Source organism: Zootoca vivipara, chromosome 3, assembly GCF_963506605.1.
Source record: "Zootoca vivipara chromosome 3, rZooViv1.1, whole genome shotgun sequence".
Taxonomy (NCBI): Eukaryota; Metazoa; Chordata; class Lepidosauria; order Squamata; family Lacertidae; genus Zootoca; species Zootoca vivipara.
Window position 1 is genome coordinate 31316101 of NC_083278.1, and position 25193 is coordinate 31341293.

The window sequence follows — 25193 nt, forward strand, 5'->3', positions numbered from 1 at the left end:
AAAGCTATTCCAGGCCACAACTGTGGTTGCCGCCAAAAATGTCAAGTGGTCTTCATTCCTACTCCCCTTTCTCCTTCACATACAAGGGAAGGACCCTGAAATATTCCATTTCTTATATTGAATAAACTATAGTTTCCCATTACATTCAAATTCGGGATGAGACTAACACCATAAGTATTATCGTGCCCTTGCCCCAGTCTTTGTAATGAGTTGATCTTTTTTAAAAAGACAAAATCCATTATTAAGGTAATTTTTTTATTAAGCCAACAGAAATTATCAGAAAATGCCACAAAAGATTTCAGGTTTTCCGGAACACTTCATCAGGCTAAATGGTAAACAAAGCAAGGGTATGCTTGGCTGATCACATAAGTCTGCATCAAGTAAGAGTCTTGCAAGTGGGGATGTGGAGCTAATGGATGATTCAAATTAGACTCCTTTGGTTGCTATGCAGCAATCTGGTTGTACCAAGACCAATTTGAAAGAGGAAAGATGACAATCGCAAATAGCTTTTGTATTTCCAGAGATACACTGTTACCCAGGCCTATCTACATCCCTAGGCAAAGCGCACAGATTCTTTGATAGGTGGAGAAAGCAGGCAGTCTTAACACTAAGGAAGATTGAAATTAATTTTAAGTGGTGTGCCAATGAATAAATAAATAAATGCCCAATTAATTCAATTTTTCCATTTTCGAAAGCTAAAGAGTATCACAACATGTACAGGGTTCCAGCTGAACACAGCTTATCGGTAACAGTGCAACTTCTACTTTTGCCAAGCAAACTACACATTGCAAGGTTGAGATCATGTTTAAGATGTGTCTTCGTACCTGTCACTCTCGTGAGAGGTGGCAGCAGTTACCAGCTTTTTCTTTCAGTAGTTCTGGCTGAAAAGTGATGCCCAAAAGCTGTCATTTTCTGGCTCATCATAAAACTAATTTAAACAATGCTTTATATTACATTAATTGCATAACAATTATGGAATGAAATCCAGCTTTAGCAAAAGAATGAAAGGCTTTATGAACTTGTTCTTTCCCGTCTCTCTAATGACTTGTGATTCTGTGACTTTAAGAACATATCTATTTTGGCAGGGGAGATGAAAAGGGACATACAAGATACACTTCAGCACTCTTTGGGCTGTGGCTAAGCTATACAGAAGACAGCATGAGACTGCTTTTTCCTGCCTCACTTGGCATTGTAACTATGCACAAATTAAACCTGGCTGCTGGCATTTTAGATATGGGTGCACTTCCAAATCAATTATAGGTATCCGATGTTACCGTTATAGTAAATTTTAACAAACAATTTAAGTAATGAGAAAATAATTTGGAAGTGGGAGATCAAATAGCTACCTGATTGTTAATTATCAGTATTTATGTCACTTTTAATCTATACAAGCCAGAAAGGTATGCATTTCAATTAAATACTATGGTTCACTGTACAATACATATTTAAAATCAGTACACTTAGGATTGACATAAACATCATTATTCAAATAATTACATATGCAGTGCTTTTCCAAACGCTCAAGGCAATGGAAAAGCATCTGAGTAATCTTCATAATACCCATATAAAAGAGGCCAATATGATCAGGCCGTTACAGCAAATGGAGATGCGGAGTTGAGGGATCAAGCAGTCACAGCTGAGCTATAATTTGAACCCAGTGCTTGCCAAATTAATTTATTATATGAAACTACATCTACATAGTGCAAAATATCAACAATCTTTAGATCCATGAAGGAGGGGGACAATGTCTTTTAAGGGTACTTAAAAGAACATATACTTGAGTAAGCAAAAATTGCTCATTGGAAGGAACAGCTATCTTTAACTTGTACATCAATATAGTACGCAAAAAAGCATGATAGCCTTTAGGAACCTCTGCTTCTTTGCAAACTCTAGTTACTAATGGAGGATAAATCCAGCAATTAAAGTTTTAGTCATTCAACTGTGACAATTAATATTAAAGCTTGCAGACCTATGTATAATTTATGCATTAAAGTTTTAACCAGATGTTTTGCTTTTTTATTATTATTAAAATAAAATTAATTTAAGAGGTTAGGAGATTTCTACAATTAATTCTGAATGTCCCTTCATTAGAATTCAAGTTAACCACCTGTGAGGAATAAAATATAGCTGAAAAGCACAGTGATTCAGCAGAAGTCAGCTCTGACCTGCTCTCCCACCTAAAACAATGAAATGCATCTTTGTCACAACTAACACTTGCTAGTCTGTGAGCAGAACCATTTATAACCAATAAACCAGAAAAACCTGCACTGTCAATTACACTTTTTCTAAATAAATTAAAAAATTGTCCAATAGCATCTTGGAGACCAACTAAGTTTGTTGTCCCCTTCATGGCGAAGGGACTTGATAACTCCAAGAAACTATGAGCTATGCCGTGCAGGGCCACCCAAGATGGACAGGTCGTAGCCGAGAGTTTAGACTAAATGTGATCTACCTAGAGAAGGAACTGGCAAACCACTTCAGTATTTTGCCAAGAAAACTCCATGGACAAAAAAAAGGAGAAGCTTTGAGAAGAAAGTGAGAGTTTCCAAGGCATGCTCTGGTTCATAGGGTCACAGAGCATGACTAAAACAACTAAACAACAACAAAGTTTGTTCTGGGTATAAGCTTTCATGTGCATCCACACGAAAGCTTATACCCAGAACAAACTTTGTTGGTCTCTAAGATGCTACTGGACCATTTTTTATTTTTATTTTGACTGCGTCAGACCAACACGACTACCTACCTGAATCTACTTTTTTAGTTACAGGTAGGTAGCCGTGTTGGTCTGAGTCGAAGCAAAATAAAAAAATTCCTTCAGTAGCACCTTAAAGACCAACTAAGTTTATATTTTGGTATGAGCTTTCGTGTGCATGCACACTTCTTCAGATACTTCTTCAGATACAGTATCTGAAGAAGTGTGCATGCACACGAAAGCTCATACCAAAATATAAACTTAGTTGGTCTTTAAGGTGCTACTGAAGGAATTTTTTTATTCTACTTTTTTAGCTAAGACTAAGATCATAAACACATTTCAGACCATGGATGTCAATGTAGTGTCAAATTTAATCACAGGATACATGTATTTGCACAAAAATAGCTATTGGTTGAGAGGCTGTGATGTCATGGAACATTCTCACAAACATTCAAACAGTTATCAAGTTAAAGTGGCCCAACAAAGACTCCAGAGCAGAAAGGCTTGTATGCTACTGGCAGAATAGAGTGGAGAGAAGTGAATAAATGGCCTGTCAAACTCAGTGAGTCAGGATTTCAAGAGATTCATTTAAAATGTCTTTACCTAGCTCATTCACAGGCACCATTGGCAAGCAAGTGTAGCTTCTTTCTATGCTTTACTTCCTGGGAATGCCGAAGGTGTACATGAAAGTGGTAAGTCACAAGTAAAAATAACAACCTTGGGGCATGTGGGTTGATACAGTTTACCTATACAGTCACACCTTGGTCCTCGAATGGAATCCATTCTGGAAGTCCATTTGACTTCCGAAAGCGTTTGAAAACCAAGGCGCGACTTCCAATTGTCTGCAGGAGCTTCCTGCACTCAATCGGAAGCAACATAGGGCATTCGGTTTCCAAAGGAAGCTTGCAAACTGGAACACTTCCGGGTTTGCAGCTTTCAGGAGCCGAAACGTACTTGTACCAAAAAAAAAACCTACTCTGATGGTGTGCATATAGTAAGAGGTATATATAGTAAGACAGTATGAAGGGAATTGGGTACAGCAAATGCATTATATGTATTTTTTTAAAAAAATGGATGTCTACTCATTTTCACAGGAGTATACTTCACAAATAGGATTTGCCAACAGACTTCTATTAGCTGAGATCAATAGGATACTAAGTGGAATGTATTCCAACATTATTTTGTTACATTGTGTTGTTTGGAATTCAGCTTAGTTTTACTCAAGAGTATTATCTGAAATCAATGAACATGACAAAGCTAAGTCCATTAATTTTAATAGGTTTAATTTCAACAGACTTTGTTGAACACCACAAAGTATGTATAGTCTTGGCCAGTGACTTTCATGTTAGATCACAAACAAAATTAATGTCACAGATTTATAACATAAAAGACATTTCATCACACAGAAAGCAGCTCAGTGAATCATTTCTGAAGGAGGAAAAACAACAACAAAGACGCGATTTTCATCCATGAATAAGTGGTTGCATTCATAATTATTTCTGTATCAGCTGAGTTAGTGCATTTGGGAGCTTTAGAAATTTTCTGTGTATAGAAGTTTCAAAAGGATCAAGACAATAATCAGAAACAAGTAGCTCGGTCTTATGCACAAATTAGAACACATCTCTCTTCTCCAGTAGCTCACAACTCTTCTGCGCTCTCATATTTGCTGAGCAGTTGCCATTTCTTTATTTATGGTCACAGCTAGAGATATGCTTAACAGACACGTGTTTGCACACAGTGGATGCCTCTTAAACTAAGTTGCTGATCCAAAATCTTATTTGCCTGCCTTGGTAAAATGTGGATCTAATTTATACTTTTTTAATATACAAGTTTTTAAATAAAACACTTGTGATCTACTAATCATACATAGCATCATGTGATTCCCACCCACAAGACCAGCAATGAATTTTCTACAGCTGACTCTGCTAGTTACAGTATTCAACAGCTGAGCCATAGTTAACTTGGCACCCTGATAATAACCAAGAGTGTTTACCAAGGGGGAAATGTTGGAATTCAGAAAACTTATTACATCTTGCAATGCAGAAGCTGCATATAATATTTGATGAGGAAAGTTAGCACAAGTGTGGCTTTATTCCCTAGCTATGCAAAATGTCACTCCCTATTCCCCGCATATATTGTAGTCATTCTTTTCAGATTAGATCAGCTCCCATAAACAAGTCATCAGGATAAGCCACTGTAGTGAAGTCATACTACTGATATTCTGATGGGAAAGCTTAACTGGCTTAAGGACAAATTATTCTGCAATGAATTTGCCAGTTTTTTCCACACTCTGTGACAAGTCCAAAAGCTTGTTTCTTTTCCCAGTGACTGGATATAACACTTCAGAAGTCCTCAAATAAAGTAACTGATGAGCTGGCCCTGTTAGCTAGGGATCATGGGAGTTGTAGTTCCAAAACATCTGGAGAGCCAAGGTTGCCTATGCCTGATTTAAAGCTTCATCCCAGCAGTCTTAAAATTAGCCAATATTTTATTTTAAAAGTACTGGTAATGAAGCTCCACAACAATAGAATTGCTCTTCTTCCTTTCTATAAGCATCTTTAAGGGAGTCTACCAGTTCTCAGCTAATAGTTGCCTAATGCTTTTTAACTGTTGGACACTGCACATGCTCCATAGCTGCACTTATGCAATTGGTTATATAGACAAAAGAATCATTAAAATCCTTTTAATGATACATAAATTATAAGTAAGGCAGATTCAGTGTAATCTACAATAACTGTATAAGATAGAATCTGTAAGATCACATTGCAAGGTATTTTTCTGTAACACCAAAGGTGAAAATGAATGAGATCATTAAATAAAAAAGGATTGCAACTATGCCATCCCCTATGCCAAAACAGGTAGTACAGATCAGCTAAACCTTGTCAATTCTGGGATATGTTATCACTTCAAATATTTAAATCAAATAATTATGCAAATAAGACCAACACTAATTCATAACATCTTCTTGTTCCTCAAACAACAGTAAGTGGCACACATGCAACATATATTTAGGGGCCAAAATGTTGGATTTCACAGTAAAAACCAAGCTATAGCTACAAATACATTCAATAATTACTAGTTGCTGTAGTCATTACTATGAAGAAATCCTTATTCCAAACGGGTGCCTAATCTGATTTAGGTACATTTCCATATCACCCACGTTAAGATAATAAAACTTATTTTTAATGTGATACAAGAAGCCACTGGGATTTTATGGAGGCTAGAAACTTCTGTCTCCACTGAGTAAATAGAGGAAAAGGCCTCATACTGTTCTCCTAGCCTAGATGCAAAGTCATCCTCCTAACAGCAGTTGACAGAGAGACATAACAGGATGGAATTCTCAGCACAGATATATACTGCAAAGGAAATAGTTTTGATGTGTCTTTTTTTATTTTTGAGCTACTATGTGAAACAAAATATCCCAAGCCATATTTTGCTGTCGTTTCTTAGCAATCTAGAATGCAGCCCTATGCTGCAAAATGAAGAGTGAAACATCTTATCCTACACAAAAACATCAGGCAGCAAGGGCTTAGAATACAGTAATCTCATTGAGGTATCGGCAGCATTCTCACACCCGGAGAGGAAAGCGCTTTAAGGGGAGGGAGGGAGAGAAAGAAAGAAAGCCTTGCTTCAGGATAAGTCCCCCACCCATTAATACAACGGACTTCAATGCGTTCCTATACCCTCCCCTGCCTGCATACTGTCTTTCAACTGCCCCATTTAATGGGCTTGAATAGCAAAACGTCTTAGGGACCTGATTCTGCCACCTGTTCCACTGCAGCCACCAGTAGCTATTTTAAGGCAAAGCTCCAGATCATTAGCACTGCAACCGGTAAATCCCTCTCCTGGGTTACCCCGGGGCACAACTTAAGCTTCACTGTACCTTTGTATCTCTCCAGCACATCTTCATAAGCCTGCAGGTACTCCTGTTCCTCCGTATAGAAGTGAGCAGCAGGGGAGAGATAACTAGCCATGGTTGAAGTTTTTGACACTGCCTTGATCAGTTCCCTCCAAGGAGCCGGGCAGCAAAGCAGCCTTGGGGAGCGGCACAAAAAGGCTGGAGGGAGGGAGGGGGCTGTTGCCGTGCAAGCTGTCCGAGGAAACGCCCATGCCCCCTCCCCGAGCGGTGTGGGAGCACGTGTGTCTCTCCAATAGAAAGGGCTTCCTCCCTCTCGGATTTCATTAGCAGCAAATCTCTGCGCTCCCAGCTAACAGCCAGAGAAAGAGAACCGGAGAAAGGAGGCACGGCATGGATGCCACAGACCCGGCCCTGGAGGTGACCTCCGGCTCCGGCTGCTTTTCTTTCCTTCCCCTCCCTTAGGACGGGCTCCTGGGTCTTCGCGCCCACCCGCTTCCCAAATTCTCCTTTTAGTCGCGGGACCTTTTAGCCTCCTTCCCTCCTGCTTTTTTCAGGCAATCCTATGCACCCAACGGAGAGCGAGCCAACTGGGAGCATTGCATTGCTGAGCAAACGACGCGGAGAGTTGCGCTGTAAATCGTTTGTCTACCTCAACTGCCGGGAACACACTCTGTTCCTGGGGGCGGGGGAAATCACAGTCAGTGCAACCATACGCATGCCTACTCAGAAGTAAGTGCCATTGAGTTCAATGGGGCTTGCTCCCAAGTAAATGTGTGCAAGATCGAGTTAACCTTTTAAAAGGGGGCTTTGCGGAGCTCTCCCTTTGAAGCCCCCCCTTTATACTAAGTCTTTTCGTCCTATCAAAAAGCACTGCTGAAATCAGCGCCAGCCCTTTGCTGGGATTCTTATGTTTCGAGAGTTTCTGCTGGTCTGGAGTGAAAACTAACGGAAAATACTACACTCGCTATCGACCCGGCTCCAACGTGTTATGTAGGGCTGCAAGCTAACGGTTCCCAGCTAGCTCGTGGCTGTGTTGGTGAGCTTTATTAACCTGCGTTGCTTCCTCTCTCCATGCGGTTCAAGCGTTTGGCACCAGGTTCTTGGAGGGGGAAGGGAGCTTTTGTAAAGTAGCCCCTACCTTTGCCGGTGTCCCTTTCTTCTTCTCTCCCCCCCCCCCCAATAAACTGCCCCACACATTCTAGACAGGCCACGCTTTCAAAATCGCGCCCCCCTCTCATTTTCAAAGGCTACAACTTCATTGGAAGGAGGGGAGTGGGAAGAAGGCACAGTACTCTCTGTTCCCCTTCTGGACCGGGGCTTTCAGCCCACGAAAGCTTCAGTGTGCCAGACTTTTCAAGGTGCCACAAGTCCCTTTGTTGCTGCTTCTGCAGCAATAACAACGGACCCTTACAACGCGGCTGCTCCCGTTCTGGAGGTTGTCTCCTTGTTGGAGGAGGAGAGGCTTCCGCCCCAGCACTTGGTCTGGTGACCTTCCTGAATAGCCTTCCCTGGCTACGGTCCCCACTCCCTGCTCGGCTTTGTCTGCACAATAAAGCAAGGGGGCTGCTTGGCCGCGCTTTTGTCTCAAATAGGCTTTCGCCCACAACGCCGGCCAGCCGGCGCTTTCCGAGCCCAGACAGTCTCATTGCAGCAGCAGCAGCAGCAGCAGCAGCGAGATCACCTGCGAGAGGAGAGCCGCCTCCTCCTCCCCACTCACAGCGCCGCCCTCTCCCTCCCGCTCTGCAGACGCGCATTGCACGTTGCCATCGCCGCTAGGAATAGCTATTGGCTTCCCAAGGAAGGGCCACGGGGGGGGGGACGCGACGCAAAGTCCCACCGCTCCCCCTATCCCTCCCCACCCCATCCCAGAAAGAAGGCTCCTCAGCAGGGATGGAGTGGCCACCACCAGTGCCCCATTCCTCCTCCCCTTCGGCGCGCTTTCGGCTGCCTGGAGAAGGGCAACAACAGTCAACTGCGCCAGAGCTGGGGGTGGCGAGAGGCCAAGGGGCGGGGCTCCGCCGCTGCAGGTGTCACCGCCGGTCACCCTGTTTTTGTTGCTGCCGGCAGCCATCGCTGCGCGTGCGCGCCAGGCGTGTATATATGTATATGTGTGTGTTTTGTCCCCGCCCCACTTGCTCGCCGACCCAGCCTTTTCATTCCGGCCTCGCAGCAGACCGGGATGGGTCTTTCCTGCCTCGCCCCAAGCCCTCCCTCTCTCTCTGCAGTGTCCAAGTGGGGCTTTTCCTTCCATGCCCCCACCTCGTCTCTCCCAACACCAAAACAGGCGACATACAGCAAAGGGGGGGGTGCTGAACGGTAGGAAACGGCGCAATCACTTCCGACCAGGGGCACGTGGCGCGGCCGGCCTCGGGTTCTGCTCCCCGTTGTCATTAATCATCACACCCTCCGCGCCCCGCACAGCGTTTCTGAGGATCTAATGGGGAAGGGTTCGGGCTCGATTGCTATGGGAATATGATTCGATCTGCATCATGCGGCGATTCCCTTAGCACCAGCTGCAACCAGGCACCAAACACGCACGAACACAGAAAGCAGAGGCGCACAACCCTCGGGCGAAATCCGGCTAGCGCGGCGGCGGCGCGATCGCAAAGACAGAATCGCGAGGAGGGAGGGCTCCAAAAAGCGTCCCCGCCGGCTTCGTCCAGTCATCGTGGCAAGCACCGGAAGCGTTTCCCAAAGCTCAGCCCTAGACACTGGGAGGACGCGTGTGCATGTGCAAAGTGCATTTTGCTCACGCCACAGTCTCAGGCCATCCATAAATCTCAGGCTAAGACAGCAGAACTTCCTGGGTGAGGCTTTCACATTGGTGTGAGCCCGGTCCCCCCCCCCCCCACTTTTTTTAAAAAATAAAATATCCAGTCTGAAGTGGCCCCTTCCACCAAGCTTTTCCCAGCGCACCCCATTAGCGAGTGCTGCAAAGTACGATTTGTCTTTGCAAAACAACTACTCTGTAACTGCATGCACGAGCTGCGTGCTTTCTGTGAGAGGTTTTACGAATAACAACACGGACACAACAACCACCGCGTTTTCTCTCCCGGATCATATTACTCTTCCTTCTCAATTTGCAGCCGGGTTGGCCAAGCAAGCTCCCTGACCTATTTCAAAACCAATGAAGATCAACTGCTCTTCTGTCTTATACAGAGCACCCAGCAGGGCCTCTCCTATATTATTCAGGAGCCCGGTGGCCCCTGCTAGCGTCAAACACAACAAGATCAGTCAGAGAAACCAGACTTCTGCTGATCCCACACCAGTTCAGCAACTTTCAAGCAAACTCACCCATTATAAAAAACAACAACAACAACCCTGGAAGTACTCTGTAAACCAGCCCCCTCTGTAAATTTACTCAGAAGTAAGTCTTTCTGCATTTACTGCTGGGTACAGAGGATGGTACCCTTCCTAAAGCATGCTTCAAGTTCCTGTATCTCACCAGCAGCCTTGCAAGCTACACACACCATATGAAATGGTCATATTCTTCACTCTTACGCAACCCTCCAATGCCATTTTAACACCTGCAGCTGCATTTCCTTCCATACACATGCAGTAATCCATCCAGCCAGGGGGAAAAAAACAAGTCCAAATAGCTTAGTCACTACCAACACTAGAAAACAGAGCATGGAGGACCATGAGTTTCGTGTGTGTGCTTTTAAAAACACAAATAACAGAAGCAATGAACAAAGCTCTCAGTTTATACTCTCTGTAATGCACAAATAAACCCACAATAATATGGACACGTGAGCACAGTTACTGTACTATGCAAGTCTCTCTCTCTCTCTTCCTCTCTCCCTCCCTCCCTCTTCCTCCCCCCCTCCATCTCCCATGTATTTCCATCCTGGTCTTACCGGCGATTCTGAGCACAGCTCTCTCAGCTGGATCCAACACAGAGCCTCCTTGAATTTTCCTCTTGGATCTCTCGTGTTTAGGTAGGTTCCAGGGCAGGGTGTCACCCGGAGCCGGGGACAGGGAACCAGATTTCTGGCTGAAATCATCATCGTCTGAAAAATCCGCAGAGGATGACATGGAGCATCTGTAGGAAGCGTTTCCTGAGCTCTAGAGAAGGGGGGGTGGTGGAAGAAGATTAAAAGCAAAATAAAAACCTGAGACTAGAGAATCAATTTTTGCTCTCAAAATGAAGCAACACATCCTTTTGCTGTTTAGATCGCCCTCTAGGAAAATCAGTCAGAAACAGATGGAACTGAAACTACCCTCCCTCCCACCTCACCGATCAGTCGATACATCTATATTTTTAATACACAAATGAATAGATTGCTCACCATTGTTGTCTATAGTGCTGCTCGTGTATTTAAATCTCACAGACAGCGGCAATACACAGGTAGATCTGGAAAGGTGGCTTAGCGAAAACCCATATGTGGGAAGATTTAGGCAGGGAGACGAGTGGACTGGCGTTCTGGCAACCGGCTTACAATGCTCCTCTGGAGTTGCCCAACAATAAAGCCAGGGAGGAGGGGGGAGCAGGGAAGAGATGGATTTTGAAAAAAAAGAGCACGCTTCCCGGCTACAAATCAATAGCATTTGGCTCCCCCGCCCGGCAAAAGAAAAGATGTACCACCCCTAGGCTGCTGGTTCAATCATTAATGTGGGGAGAGGAAAATTCAACCCCTATCGCAAACCCAGGATGCTGGGGCTTTGCTGTTGCGCTCATATTCCTGAAACCACGCCCTGGTAAGTCTTTCTTTTTTTCCTTCTTCCTTCCTTGTGTGCCGGATCAACTTCTTTCCGGAGGTCGCCAGTTTTGTTTGGAGGGCGCCCCGCTTCCTAAAGCGCGCCGACTTTGGGAGACAGGAAATGTAGATTTGCTCTTTTCCTCCAGGGAAAGCACAAAGGGCGGGTTGCACAAGCTCACTGGGCGAGAGGCCGCTTCAGTAAACACACTGTGTCCTTAAAGGCTGGACAAGAGACTTTCCAGTCGCCACAGAGCAGGTAGCAGCAGCTGCCCATGAGCTCCAAACCAGCCAGCCAGGAATGTAAACAAGAAATGATGCAGTGCAGGCACAAAGAACTGGGGAAAGTGGGGGGGGGGCTGAATATACTGACCTCCTCAGCCCTCTTGAAACACAAGGTTGAGAGACAAACTGAATTTGGGGATCAGTTTCAAAACAAGTGACTATGAGGCGCTGATATGTGTTTGTTACCTGATCAGCAAACAATGTCTACATTTGCTCATCAAAGAGAGGCTACTTCCAGGTCCCCTGTGCTGTGTCATCTTGGCGGCGGCTGCTGTGTCATCTTAGAAGTACCAAGCTTGAGACGTGTGATTTCTGACCCAGTATGGTTTGCAATATAAATTATCTTCTAAATTGCAGCCATTTCTTAAATGGCTAGAAAATGTCTTATCACATCCACGTATTTCCCCTTTCAAACAGCTTTTGCAGCATGGCGGCTTACCCTGACGTCATCCTAAAATGATGACCTAATAGGATGCCACAACAGAAATTGTACAGTACAGTAAAGCCAATTAAAAGGGCTAAAACAGTATTTACCATACAGGTTCACCTTCTCTCAGATTATACCCAGCTCTACCTTTCATTTAAATCAGAACCAGTGAAGGCAGTGAATGTCCTGTGTGAGTGCCTGTAGGCGGTTGGAGGGTGGATGGTGGCTAATGAATTGAGGTTTAATCCTGATGAGACAGAAGTACTGTTGGGGGGACGGGGTGAGCATGTGGGGGGGGACCCCCTGATCCTGAATGGGTAACTGTGCCCCTGAAGGACCAGGTGCACAGCCTGGGAGTCATTTTGGATTCATAGCTGACCATGGAGGCGCAGGTCAATTCTGTGTCCAGGGCAGCTGTCTATCAGCTCCACCTGGTATGCAGGCTGAGACCCTATCTGCCCACGGACTGTCTCACCAGAGTGGTGCATGCTCTAGTTATCTCTCGCTTGGACTACTCTACATGCAACACGCTCTACGTGGGGCTACCTTTGAAGGTGGCTTGAAAACTATAACTAATCCAGAATGAGGCAGCTAGACTGGTGATGGAGTGGTCGCTGGGACCATATAACACCTGTCGAAAGGATCTTCACTGGCTCCCTGTACATTTCCAAGCACAATTCAAAGTGTTGGTGCTGATCTTTAAAGCCCTAAAGGGCCTCAGCCCAGTATACATGAAGGAGCATCTCCACCCCCATTGTTCAGCCCGAACACTAAGGTCTTCCTCCAAGGGTCTTCTGCTCCAACATTTCTCTGATGAAAATAGGGACATCCCATTCCATAATGATGATTTTGCTATTTATACCCCACACATCTTACTGGGTTGTCCCAACCACTCTGGACAGCTTCCAACAAATATATATAAACATAATAATACATTAAACATTTTAAAAAAGCAACCCTTTCATATACAGGATTACCATCAGACAGCTCAGGAGTCAAATAACTCCATACCCTCCAACATTTCTCCAATGAAAATAGGGACATCCTAAGGAAAAGCAGGACATTTCGGGATCAAATCAGAAACCAGGACAGCTCCTCTAAATCAGGGACACTTGGAGGGTTTGTCACTGTAAGTAGTGAAGTTACAGGGAACCAGGCAGAGGGCCTTCTTGGCAGTGGTGCCCTCCCTGTGGAATGCCCTGCCATCAGATGTCAAGGAGATAAAGAACTACACAACTTTTAGAAGACATCTGAAGGCAGCCCTGTATTGGGTATTTTTTAATGTTTGATGTTTTATTATGTTTTAAATGTACTGGAAGCTGCCCAGAGTGGCTGGGAAAACCCAGCCAGATGAGTGAGATATAAATAATAAAATTATTATTATTATCTTCAAAAGATTTGCTTTCAAATGTTAGGTGGCTGAAAACTAGAGCTAAAGCCTTTGCCATGATCATGCCCTAATCACAAAACAGAACATGCAATCTAGAAATATTTGTTTGACACCCACACATTAGAGATCAATTTATGACAGTTTTGCTTGGCCAGGCTTTTGATGAACAAAGTTACTCTCTCTCTTTTTATTATTAGTTTCAGCAGTGGCTTTATGGGATTTTATTGTTTTAAATTTAGTAAGCTGCATCTAGATGATGTTGGACTCCAGCTCCCATACAGCCATCTTGCATTGGCTTTCAGTATTCAAAATACTGAAATCTGATTTAAGAATTTCCCCTCCTGGCTCATATGCAAGGAAGATAAAGGAACTTGTCTGCCAAACAACCTCTAGGGAGGGGAGGGGAAAGGCAAGTTATACTGAGATGGCTCCATAGAATCCCATTAATAGATTTAGTTTGATGTTCCTAAAAACAAACTGGAGAGCCTCTACCAATAACTTTTTCCTCTGAATTGAAATAGAAAACATGGTGGGAGAAACCACAGCACAGGAGGATCCATACTATTTTTTAGAAGCTATTAATGCTATACTAATGATAGTAACAAATTTGTATTTTTATAAATATTCCTGGTATTTTTAGACTATTAAGACTATTGTACTGTATATAGTTCCACTATCCTTTATTTAATTATATGGATTGTTAAAATAAAATACCTTATCCTCTTGGTAGACATTGTGTAGATGTTTTCTTTTTGTAGTTCTTTCCCTCTGCATATTCCTTTCTATTTCGTTGTCAAATTTATTAAGCATTTCCAGCTGAGTTTTGACACGCGTGTATGTGTGTTTGTGTATTAGGTTTAGGATTTTAAGGACTCAGCTGTAAATGTCACTTATTTCCTATACTAATCTTAAATATTCATTTCCATTCCCTAATCATAATATTGTACATTTTCATCATTTCAAGGCAAAATAAAGATAGCATCACAGCTTTGATCATGGCACCACGGGGCTTATTTTCAGACTCAGCAATAAATCATTCAGAGTATGAAAAGATTAAAGAAATCCAGGAATGAACAGAACTGATAGTATATTGCAATAGCTGGTGTACCACTTCCCTCTACTGGATATGTCTGACCTCAGCTATTTATTCTTTAGTACAAGCAACATCCTCTGGTGGCTGGAAAGCTGAACAGAGAAATAAAAGACTATAGTAAAACAGCTGTTAAGCTACAGAAGCCTAGAGTCATATCTGCATAAAATACTTTTCATTGAATATTTATTTATTTATTGGATCGTTATGCAAATAGCTGGTCCAGCTCATTCCATAATTCTTTATCTGAAAAGAGTTAGCACCCCAGTTAAGGAGTAGTAAGTGTAGTACCTCTCATGTTATATTTTTAATAACTATCACTGAATGTCCTTTACATTTAAATATAGGAAATTAAGTAAAGCTTTGGTTACCACATCTCACAAAGGGATATTGTAGAGCTGGAAATGAGCAGAAAATGATAACAAAAATGATCAAAATTGGGAGGGTGACACAATCAAATTTATAAAATTTGCATAGTGTAGAGGAAGTGGATAGAGAGTTGTCTTTCTCCCACTTTCATGATGCTAGAACTCAGGGCCATCCAAATAAACCAAATGCTGAGAGATTCAGGATAGACAAAAAAGAGATCCATCTTCACACGGCACACAGCCAAACTATTGAACTTGCTACCACAAGATGTGGTCATGGCCACCTACTCAATTGCCTTTAAAGGGGGATTAGACAACTTTGTGGAGTTTAAGGCTATCAATGGTTACTAGTCACAATGGCTGTACAGTGGTACCTTGGTTCTCAAACTTAATCCATTCTGGATTTGACTTCCAAAATGTTCGAAAACCAAGGCACAGCTTCTGATTGGTGCAGGCACATTGGAAACAATAGCTGACAACTGCATCAGACATTCGGCTTCTGAAAAACGTTCAAAAATTGGAACACTTCCGGGTTTTCGGAGTTTTGGAACCAAAGCGTTTGAGTACCAAGGCGTTTGAGAACCAAGGTACCACTGTATTCTACATCCTGGATCAGAGGAAGTATGCCTCTAAACTCCAGTTTCTGGGGATCATGAGAATGAGAGGGCTATTGCTTGTAGGTTAGTCTTGCTTGTGGTTTTCCCATAACCATCTGAATTGTCATTGTAGGAATCCTGCAGGATTCTTATGCTTTTAACTGTCTCTCCCCCCACCACCACCAATGTTACACAATTCAAATATACAGACAGGTCAGGATCTCCACAGACACACACATAGCCATGAGCTATCTGTGATCATATCAATATTACAGTACAATCACATCTTATATGCAATTTAAGTTGTGTGCTTCCAACCTTGCGTGATTGAAGGCCAGCCGGTTGAAATTGTGAAAAGTAAATGAATGTAAGGTTTTCTCAGCGTGAAAAGAACTTTTAAGCTCTCTGTCTTGCTTACTGGGCAAGGCTCGCTCAATACAATGGCTTCAGAAGGGTAAGGATGCATGGGGGACGGGGATTCAAGTACCTGTATATGCATGTTTGCATACACATGGAACCCCACGTAAGATGTGATCATACTGCATTTAACTCTGGCCAAAAAACAGTCTTCAATCCCCAAAACAGAAATGTATGGGAAACTAACAAACAACTGGGCCTGGCTATAAAGAGGCAGAGGGACAAAGAGGAATGCTGAGAATTATGAAGAGGAATACTGATGTAGATACACTCTGAGAGGTCTGCTAACTATAGTCTTTTAATAGAGATTTGTGTTTTTTTTAATAAAAAATAACCCTCTCTACGTAGTTAAGTTTATTTGTGCGCAGCAGATCCTAGGTTCAATCCCTGGCATCCCCAGGTAAAAGGACCAGGTAGCAAGTGATCTGTCCAACACCTTGGAGAGGCACTGATGTCACAGAGCAGGCAATACAGTACCGGTATTAGGTCAGTTCAACCAGTAGTCTGACCTGTTAGAAGGCAGTTTCTTATGTTCCTAAAATGCTAACAATGAGTGTTTGTATCTCAGCTACATAAACTGGAAATGCTTCAGACATTAAAGGGAATCATGGGTCCTTACATTCCCATGGTATGTAAATCATGATTGCAGTGGATGCATATGATTGCCAAGTCCTACATCCCAAAACAGTGCCACTGTCTGCATGCATTCCATCCAAAAATAATAATAATAAATACATATGGTTTAATTTGTTTATCTTAAAAGACAGCTGTCTAACATCCAAAGGTAATCTGGCAAGTAGTCCTTGACAGCCCTTTGATATGAATCATGGAGGTACCTATAAACCATTCTATGTACAGCATGAATATCTGGGGAAGCCATTGACCATTTTGCCAAAGCAGGTAGCATGACAACCACTGATTTCCAGTGGAATCGCTGTTATTTGTTTTCCTGTTTTGTTACTAAGTTGAGCTGGTTTGCTTTCAGAAAGAAAGAAGTTCAGGGATCAGTCAGGTTTTCAGAAGTTAATAAGTAATCTAATGTCTACGTCAGTGATATTTCCAAGTATAAGGAAACAGAGAGATATTTGAAAGTGTCCTCCTAACTGTATATGAAGCAAACATTCTCATAACCTCTTATTTTGAATACAGGTGGGAAACAAATCAATTGAGTTTCCCCAGTTATTCACCATTCTCTTAAAAAGAAATATTTATTATGTAGGGTTCTTTAGTTGAATGTTTCAGGAAGCAAAACGTATTTATCATTTACTGTTGTTTTAGTAACATCATTTTCATTAATCAACACTCCAAAGTACATGCTAAAGACTTTACTGAAAACTGGGCTTCACTGCTTTAATCTTGATTTCCCCACCACTACCACTTTTACAATTGTGGCGAAAAATTGAATATGAAATTAGTCCTGAAAGCATTTCCATTTGTTGAATAATAGTAGTTCAAAGTTCAACAGTGAGAAAGAACATTTCCAACAATTAGGCCCTAGAGTATTTTTGTCTGTAAAATCGTTTATACGCATGGTTACTGTATATAGTGACTAAATATAAAGGGCTCCCTTTCCTGTTTTGATAGAAACTGTTTACATCACATAATAGAATATTATACTATCCACCCATTACTTCAAGGAATTATGCAGGAAAAGGAAACATCTGTGACTGAGCTCAAAGCTTTTTGCATTTATGAGACAAAGACTTGTTGAGTATGTGATGAAGAATCATAAAAACAGTAGGCGCTTAGCTGATCTTTGATTTTTGTACTCTTGTTGTTCCTACACTACTAGAAAGTATCTGCTACTCATGGAGGAACAGAGGGAGTTGCCTTATATAAAGTCAGACTGACAGTCAATCTAGCTCGGCACTGCATACACCGGTGGTCTTCAACTGGTAGTCTGAGAGCCACCAAGAAGATCATGGCTTGATCCAGGCATAGGCAAACTCGGCTCTCCAGATGTTTTGGGACTACAAGTCCCATCATCTCTGACCACTGGTCCTGCTAGCTAGGGATGATGGGAGTTGTAGTCCCAAAACATCTGGAGGGCCGAGTTTGCCTATGCCTGGCCTGATCTAAGGAGGATCACAAGAGGAGCACTACCACCTGCAGTTATTTCATCACTTGCACTTCAACCAGCACACACATTCTGCAGGCAGAATGGAGAGCTCTGTGCTAGCAGAGGCTGAGAGGGCTGGATGAAAGGAAACCTCCACCCAGTCCAACTCCCCACTCCACAAACTAGTACAAACAGGGTCTGGATTGCAACCTAAATAAATGTTGCTATAAGGATAGGTGTTGGTGGGGAGACAATTTGTTCTTGTAAAACAGCAAATTTAGCTAGATGTTAGTTTCCATATAGGTGTTATAAAGTAAAGGAGTCCCTAAATCCTACATTTTAAAAAACTACCTCCCCCCCCCAAAAAAGGAGTACTAAATTAAAATAAAAGGAATGAAAATTCAGACTGAATCTCAAGCACAATTCACAATGCGTGGCCTTCAAGAAGCGAGGTTTTGGCACATGGAATTTAGGAAGCAAGATTCTGGCACAACTTAAAGGAGTTTACGATATATATATATATATATATATATATATATATATATATATATATATAATGCTGGTTGCTGCAGCAGTTCCCCACACAAAAATATAATTTGAAGCATTTGACAACGTCCAAGGACCATAAACCAGATCTCATCAGCATGTTTTATGGAAAGTGTCAAGGAAGGATGACTAAACACTGATGTACACAATAAGATTACCACCTGCCTGTTTCATTTCACTGTTGCGCCCCTTCAGTCACAAGCTGTGCAGCACTGGAGTGACTCAGCTGACCCTTGTTTATAGCAGACGAAAGCCATTTGCACAGATTTCATATTGTTAGAAACTTCATTCGACATCTCAGTTTACTTTGCTCCTTGTGCTGGCAATCAGGGGTAGCTAATCAATAGTTCTTTGCACGCAAGGTCAGGGTTTCTTTATCCCCAGCAGAGGCCAGTGGGATGAGAACAGAATTTTTAAAAGGAATATTGAAAAATGGATTTAAAAAAACAAAATAGAGCATCTAGCTGGCTTGTCATTGTGGGGAACAGGATACTTAACTAGTCTAGCAGATCCTATTCACAGCAGGTAAGGAGGTGAGTGGCTCTTTACAAGACTTCATAAAAACATCCTTTGCACTTTCTTTCCTGAATCTTTTTTATTATTTTGAATTGATAATATCAGTTTGAAAAAGAAACTAAACTGCTATTCCAGTGCAGTGTAGTGCCTACAGCTGAGCTAAAAAACAACAACCCCAGACCTCTTTGTTTCATTTTCACTTCTATCATTCTTGAAAAATGCCTCCACCTTTTTGGTCTGCCTTCCCTAAACAAGTGTAGAGCTAGGTGGACTGACCGTCTGACTCAATATAAGGCAGCTTCCTATGTCCGTACATCCACATATTAGCAGCCTGGCTTTTATACAAGGGACTGGGGGCACCTGTTTATCCTGGAAAGCACCTCTCTGACGCCTCCCCTTTTTCATTGACCTACTCTGCTGCCACAGGGAACTTTGGGGTTCCAAGGCTGCATGTTGCTGGGAAGAAGATCCGACCTGAGATGCTATCAGTTTTAGGGCTTCTTGTCTGCACAGTGTATTTTGAAGATCACTGCACTGAGAACAAAAAGAAAACTTACTGGCTTTCGAGTTGGTGTGACTTGAACAGAATGGTAGAATTCTGGTTGGACTCTGCTGCTTTTCTTGATCTTCCTTTTCTTAACTGATGTTTCCTGCTCACTCAGCTGATGCACTTCTACCAAGGGCTCCCTTTCTTCAAGGCGAGGCACGACACGTCTTCTAATGTGGCGGGGACTTGGTCTAAAACCCTGTCAAAAAAAAACCAACGAAAGTATGTTAATAGAGTGTGCGATGATTCTTCTGCTCTTCTATGTCACAGAAATATTATTTATACAAGGTAGAACTATTGGTTCTATCAGCATTTTAAATATTGGCAAATTACTGTCAAGTATTCTCATTAAACCCTTCATTTCCCCCTTTTCATGCTGTTTCTTTTCCTGTACAGTTGTACTTTGGTTGTCGAACCGAATCCTCTCCGGAAGTCCACCTGACTTCCAAAAGCATCTGAAAACCAAGGCGCGGCTTCCGATTGGCTGCAGGAGCTTCCTACACTCAATCGGAAGCCACGGAAGCTGCGTCAGGCATTCGGCTTCCAAAGAACATTCACTAACTGGAACACTTTGCGGCGTTCAGGAGCCAAAACGGACAAGTAGCAAGGCATTTGACAACCAAGATACGAGTGTAATTGATTTGTTTATTTTTAAGCATCATTTCACTCGGATGGAAGTTAGTAAGGAAATTCCTAATGGGAAAGAAAAGTAAAGGGACACATTCCTTTCTAGACAACCTTCCAAAGACACATGCCATAGGTAGGCAAAAATGGGCACAGCAACAAATATAAATTATACCTTGTCACGGCAGAGTAGTTGAGTACTGAGTAGTTGAGCCTGAATATACTTAGACACCCCTCTATATCCTACATCCAGACAAGCAAAAGGCATTATTCCAGCCAGGCAAAAATACTCACTCTGGGTGCAAAGAAGGGCTAGAGGGGGTAGGTGGCCATATTTGGCATTCGGACCTGAGGTTCCCTACCCCTGAGACAGAACATAAGACAGAGCATCTGTAAGAAGTTAAGCAGCTCTCAAAGTGCTTAGCAATATGTGCCAAAGAGGGATTTAAGTGTGTGGATGAATCTTTAAGGAATAATTTAGCCTCCAAGTTTCCAGGCTAACAATTTACTATTTTCATTTTAAAAAATGAATGGATGTCCCTCACAAAATAATTGGCAAAGTACTGTGCTTAAATACTGTAACACAGAAAATTATACAGGTGTGGACTTTTTCTTAGTGAACAAAAAATATACAACAACAGGTAAGACCTTTGTAGCTTTAAGACTTCATCTGCTTCTAATGCTGACTCTTGCTCTTCACTCAAAGTCATAATCTTCTACTTATGACTTCACAATTGGATAGGATTATGATGTGCTACGAGGAATAAGGTCCTGGTTTCAAGTGAGTAGTACACATGAGGATGAAGCAAGCTAACAGCATAATGCAATTGACTTTAGCCTACTTACAGGACAACCCTGTACATGTTTACACAAACCTAAGTCCCATTCAGTTTAATGGGGCTTACTCCCAGCAAACTCGGTATATTGCATCCTAACTGTTTGTGCCCTGACTCATTTGTGTAGTGAATTTTCTTCCTGAATGGAAAACGATGGCTTCAGCAATAGGTTTCAGATGATGCAGACACAGAAATGGCCTGTAATTGCATCAGAAAAACACAGGATCCAAACGCTAGTGCAGCAGGCTGCTCAATGTTGTCTAGCAGCCCCTGAGTTAGGACAGCAGCAGCCATCAAAGCTAATATGCCAACACTCTTGATGAAGCCTTTGAGCATTTGAGGCTCAGGACTCCCATCTCTCAAGGACTGCCTCTCCTCACATGAACCAACCTTGACCCTGAATTCAGTATCTGAGGCCCTTCTCTGTATGTCCCCTCTGAGGGAGGCCCTAAGGGTGGCGAGATGAGAACAGACCTTTTCAGTGGTAGCAACCCACATATAGAATGCTGTTCCCAGAGAGGCATACCTGGTACCTTCACTATCTACTTGTAGACACCAGGCAAGAACATTTCTTTTTGCCCATGGCTTTGGCCCTTCATTTGGACAATTTTAGATGCCTGTGGCCTCTTTATGTGGGTAGGATGTGATAGATCTGCCTGTTTCTCGTGTTTTTATTTTATTTTAGCTTTATACTGGTTCTAATATTTGTACTATTTTGTAAATCACTTTGAGTTTCTTCTTTTTTAAAAAAAGCAACTAATAAGTGCAATAAATAATAACAATATTTTTTTAGTTACAGGTAGGTAGCCGTGTTGGTCTGAGTCGAAGCAAAATAAAAAAATTCCTTCAGTAGCACCTTAAAGACCAACTAAGTTTATATTTTGGTATGAGCTTTCGTGTGCATGCACACTTCTTCAGATACACTAGAAACAGAAGTGTCAGACCCTCTGTATATATATAGGGTCTGACACTTCTGTTTCTAGTGTATCTGAAGAAGTGTGCATGCACACGAAAGCTCATACCAAAATATAAACTTAGTTGGTCTTTAAGGTGCTACTGAAGGAATTTTGATATTTTTTTAATACAAGATGATTTGGGTGTGCCTGTATATGTCTGAAGAGGGGGAAAGAGCTGCCCTATCCTAAGAACAATTACACTGGCATTGTGTCTCTAAAACCATCACATTATGTTGGTGATTTACAGCAGCAAGGATGGTTAGGGCTTGGTATAGGCAAGTAGAACAGCAATATGTGCCATGTACTCAACAATATAGGATACTTTTCTCACCAGTAGCAGCTTGTACTGCAGAACCCTAAATGGTAAATATTTAAGATATGCAGAATTCTGGCTGCAGTCCTAAACACACTTGCCTGGCAGAAAGTTGCCTTAACCTCTGTGGAGCTTATTTCTGTATCAACCTGTGCTGCAAAACTATTAATTTACGCAGACATGCCCGTACATTCCTAATTAGTGCCTGTAATCAATGTAGCATAGGTGGTACACCAATCTGTAGGGTGTAGCCTTGAGGTATCATATGTCAGATCTCCCAAAAGCAGTAGCCACAAACCCGGAAGCAAAAAAACAGGAAAAAACTACACAGATGAGCTTTAGTACAATGGTTGCTGTCCCCTGCCATGGGTGCTGAACCAGCTAGTAACTTTTTGACTAGCAGTAATCCACCCAGGGGTTGGCAGGACTGGCCTTCAGCATGTGAATACTTGCGTATCAGAATGTCAATTACCTGCAAAAGCACTACTGTAGCTGGGAAAAGCAGATGTCTTGAAACAGCCTTAAGTCATATATACATGCATAGGAGACCTATCTGCAGCACAGAAAGAGCTTTTTTAAAAACATGTTTTTAGTACTCCAACTACTGAAAGGACAAGTTTCTTTTTAAGCTGAGCAAAAATTTGCCTTTTTGGCACTAGGAAACATCAAAAGGAAGCTCTGACCTCCTGTAAGGGATTTTCTCTTGCACAACACAAACTACTTAAACCCACAGCCTGAAATAGCAAGAGATACATGATGCTTGATTCAACTGAATAAAATGCAGAACATGAAGCTTTGCAAGTACCCACAAAAGAGAAATTTTCCTGGAAGCAAATTCTACATCTGAAAAATGCTGTGTTTGCATTCTGCTGCAATGTACAAAAATTCACGTAAAATTATGACAGGATCCAATTAAACTAATTCTTTGAACCTTTGAACAGCAGCTCAGCTACCTTGTTCCCATGCTACATAGGAAACTGCTTTGAACCTGAGACCAGGTACCAAAGTAGTTGCCATGTGGAACAAGGATCAACTGTTCCAAGAAAAAGAATCACACTGGGCTCATGAAAGCCCCTACCATGAACCTAAGGCTTCAGTCCTAGGCATCCTTATCCAGGAGGAAGTATCGCTGAGCACAATGGGACTTACTTCTGAGTAATCATGTATAGGATTGCACTGCATGAGTGTAAAAAAAGGGACACCAATCTTTATGCTTCTATTTTAAAAAATACCTATTTACATATTTAAAGCAACATCTATAACCAAGGCTATAACCAAGGCTTCCCAGTAGTGATGTATGGAAGTGAGAGCTGGACCATAAAGAAAGCTGATCGCCGAAGAATTGATGCTTTTGAATTGTGGTGCTGGAGGAGACTCTTGAGAGTCCCATGGACTGCTAGAAGATCAAACCTATCCATTCTTAAGGAAATCAGCTCTGAGTGCTCCCTGGAAGGACAGATCGTGAAGCTGAGGCTCCAATACTTTGGCCACCTCATGAGAAGAGAAGAATCCTTGGAAAAGACCTTGATGTTGGGAAAGATTGAGGGCACTAGGAGAAGGGGACGTCAGAGGACAAGATGGTTGGACAGTGTTCTTGAAACTACGAACATGAGTTTGACAAACTGCGGGAGGCAGTGCAAGACAGGAGTGCCTGGCGTGCTATGGTCCATGGGGTCACGAAGAGTCGGACACGACTAAACGACTAAACAACAACAACAACAACATAACCAAGGCCCAAACTAACCAGTATAAAGCTAAATTTCTAATTTTTCTATTATTTTTAACATTTCCATACATGGGTGTAGCCAGGATTTTTGTTAGGGGGCAGGCTTTTGGGGGGGGTCAGAACCTCAGATTTGTATTGATTTGTATTGATTTTTACTGATTTAGGGGGAGCTGCCCCCCTTGGCTACACTCATGTTTCCATCTGCTATTTATATGAAAACAAAACTGATCTTAGTTTCTAGCTCAGTTCAAAAAAATACACATTCTATCCTTGAGAATTTGAGTATGAGATTATCATAGTGCCAGATGCCAGTATATTTCCATCTTAACTATAAAGCCAGTATCTTTTCCAACACAACCTTTTTCCGTTTTAGAAATATTGTGAGGGTTGCTTCTAATCAAATTAGGCTGCAACTAGAGATTTTATAGGGACGCAGGTGGCGCTGTGGGTTAAACCACAGAGCCTAGGGCTTGCCGATCTGAAGGTCGGCGGTTCGAATACCCACGATGGGTGAGCTCCAGTTGCTTGGTCCCAGCTCTTGCCAACCTAGCAGTTCAAAAGCACATCAAAGTGCAAGTAGATAAATAGGTACCACTACAGCGGGAAGGTAAACAGCGTTTCCGTGTGCTGCTCTGGTTCGTCAGAAGCGACTTTGTCATGCTGACCACATGACCTGGAAGTTATACGCCGGCTCCCTCGGCCAATAACGCGAGATGAGCACCGCAACTGAAATGGTCAGGGGTCCCTTAACCTTTACCTTAGAGATTTTATGGGCTGGCTGCAAGACTGGAAATGATTACTAATTTCTCTAAGTTTTGATTTTCAGACACTACAGTGCATATCTGTACTGCCTCAAGTTTTAGGAAGTGGAGCTTGATTTAGCTGTCTGAAAGAATCCCAGCCTCTTTGAATGAATTAATGTTAGCTTAACAGAGAAGAATGTAAATTCGAGGATTGTGCATTATTATTTCAGTCACTGGCTTCGGCAAGGTATAAGCCTAGGTGGGAAGTTACCGGTATATTTAAAGTCAATACAGGGTCTGAATAATATAGTTTAGTTTAAATGGCTTATGGTACTTCCAACCCAAAGCTGTCTTACTTTGTTATGGTTTTCAACATGAAGAGTTCTGATGACACCCTTTCGGTTTTTCTAAAGCATGCTGAGTCATGTACTCTACTCTAGAATATCCCTGCATTTTGAAAACAAAAATGAGGTTTTTGGTACATACTACAGTATTTGAATTATTGC

The 25193-nt window shown here is 42.3% G+C and overlaps 1 protein-coding gene across 31 annotated transcripts in view; it reads right to left on the minus strand.

The window, feature by feature from the left end:
- Nucleotides 1-25193, minus strand: part of DST (dystonin) — a 299923-nt gene that overhangs the window by 261740 nt on the left and 12990 nt on the right. For 24 of the 31 annotated variants that reach the window (XM_060272496.1, XM_060272494.1, XM_060272495.1 and 21 more), the window contains exons 3-4: nucleotides 19500-19688; nucleotides 10409-10616 (exon numbers count right to left, since the gene is read on the minus strand). In XM_060272496.1, coding sequence (XP_060128479.1) covers nucleotides 10409-10616; nucleotides 19500-19688 — 397 coding nt within the window. Of the gene's footprint in view, nucleotides 1-6575; nucleotides 7710-10408; nucleotides 10617-10840; nucleotides 11366-19499; nucleotides 19689-25193 lie in introns of those variants that run through there. The other 7 variants (XM_060272510.1, XM_035109764.2, XM_035109760.2 and 4 more) reach the window with 3 other exon arrangements.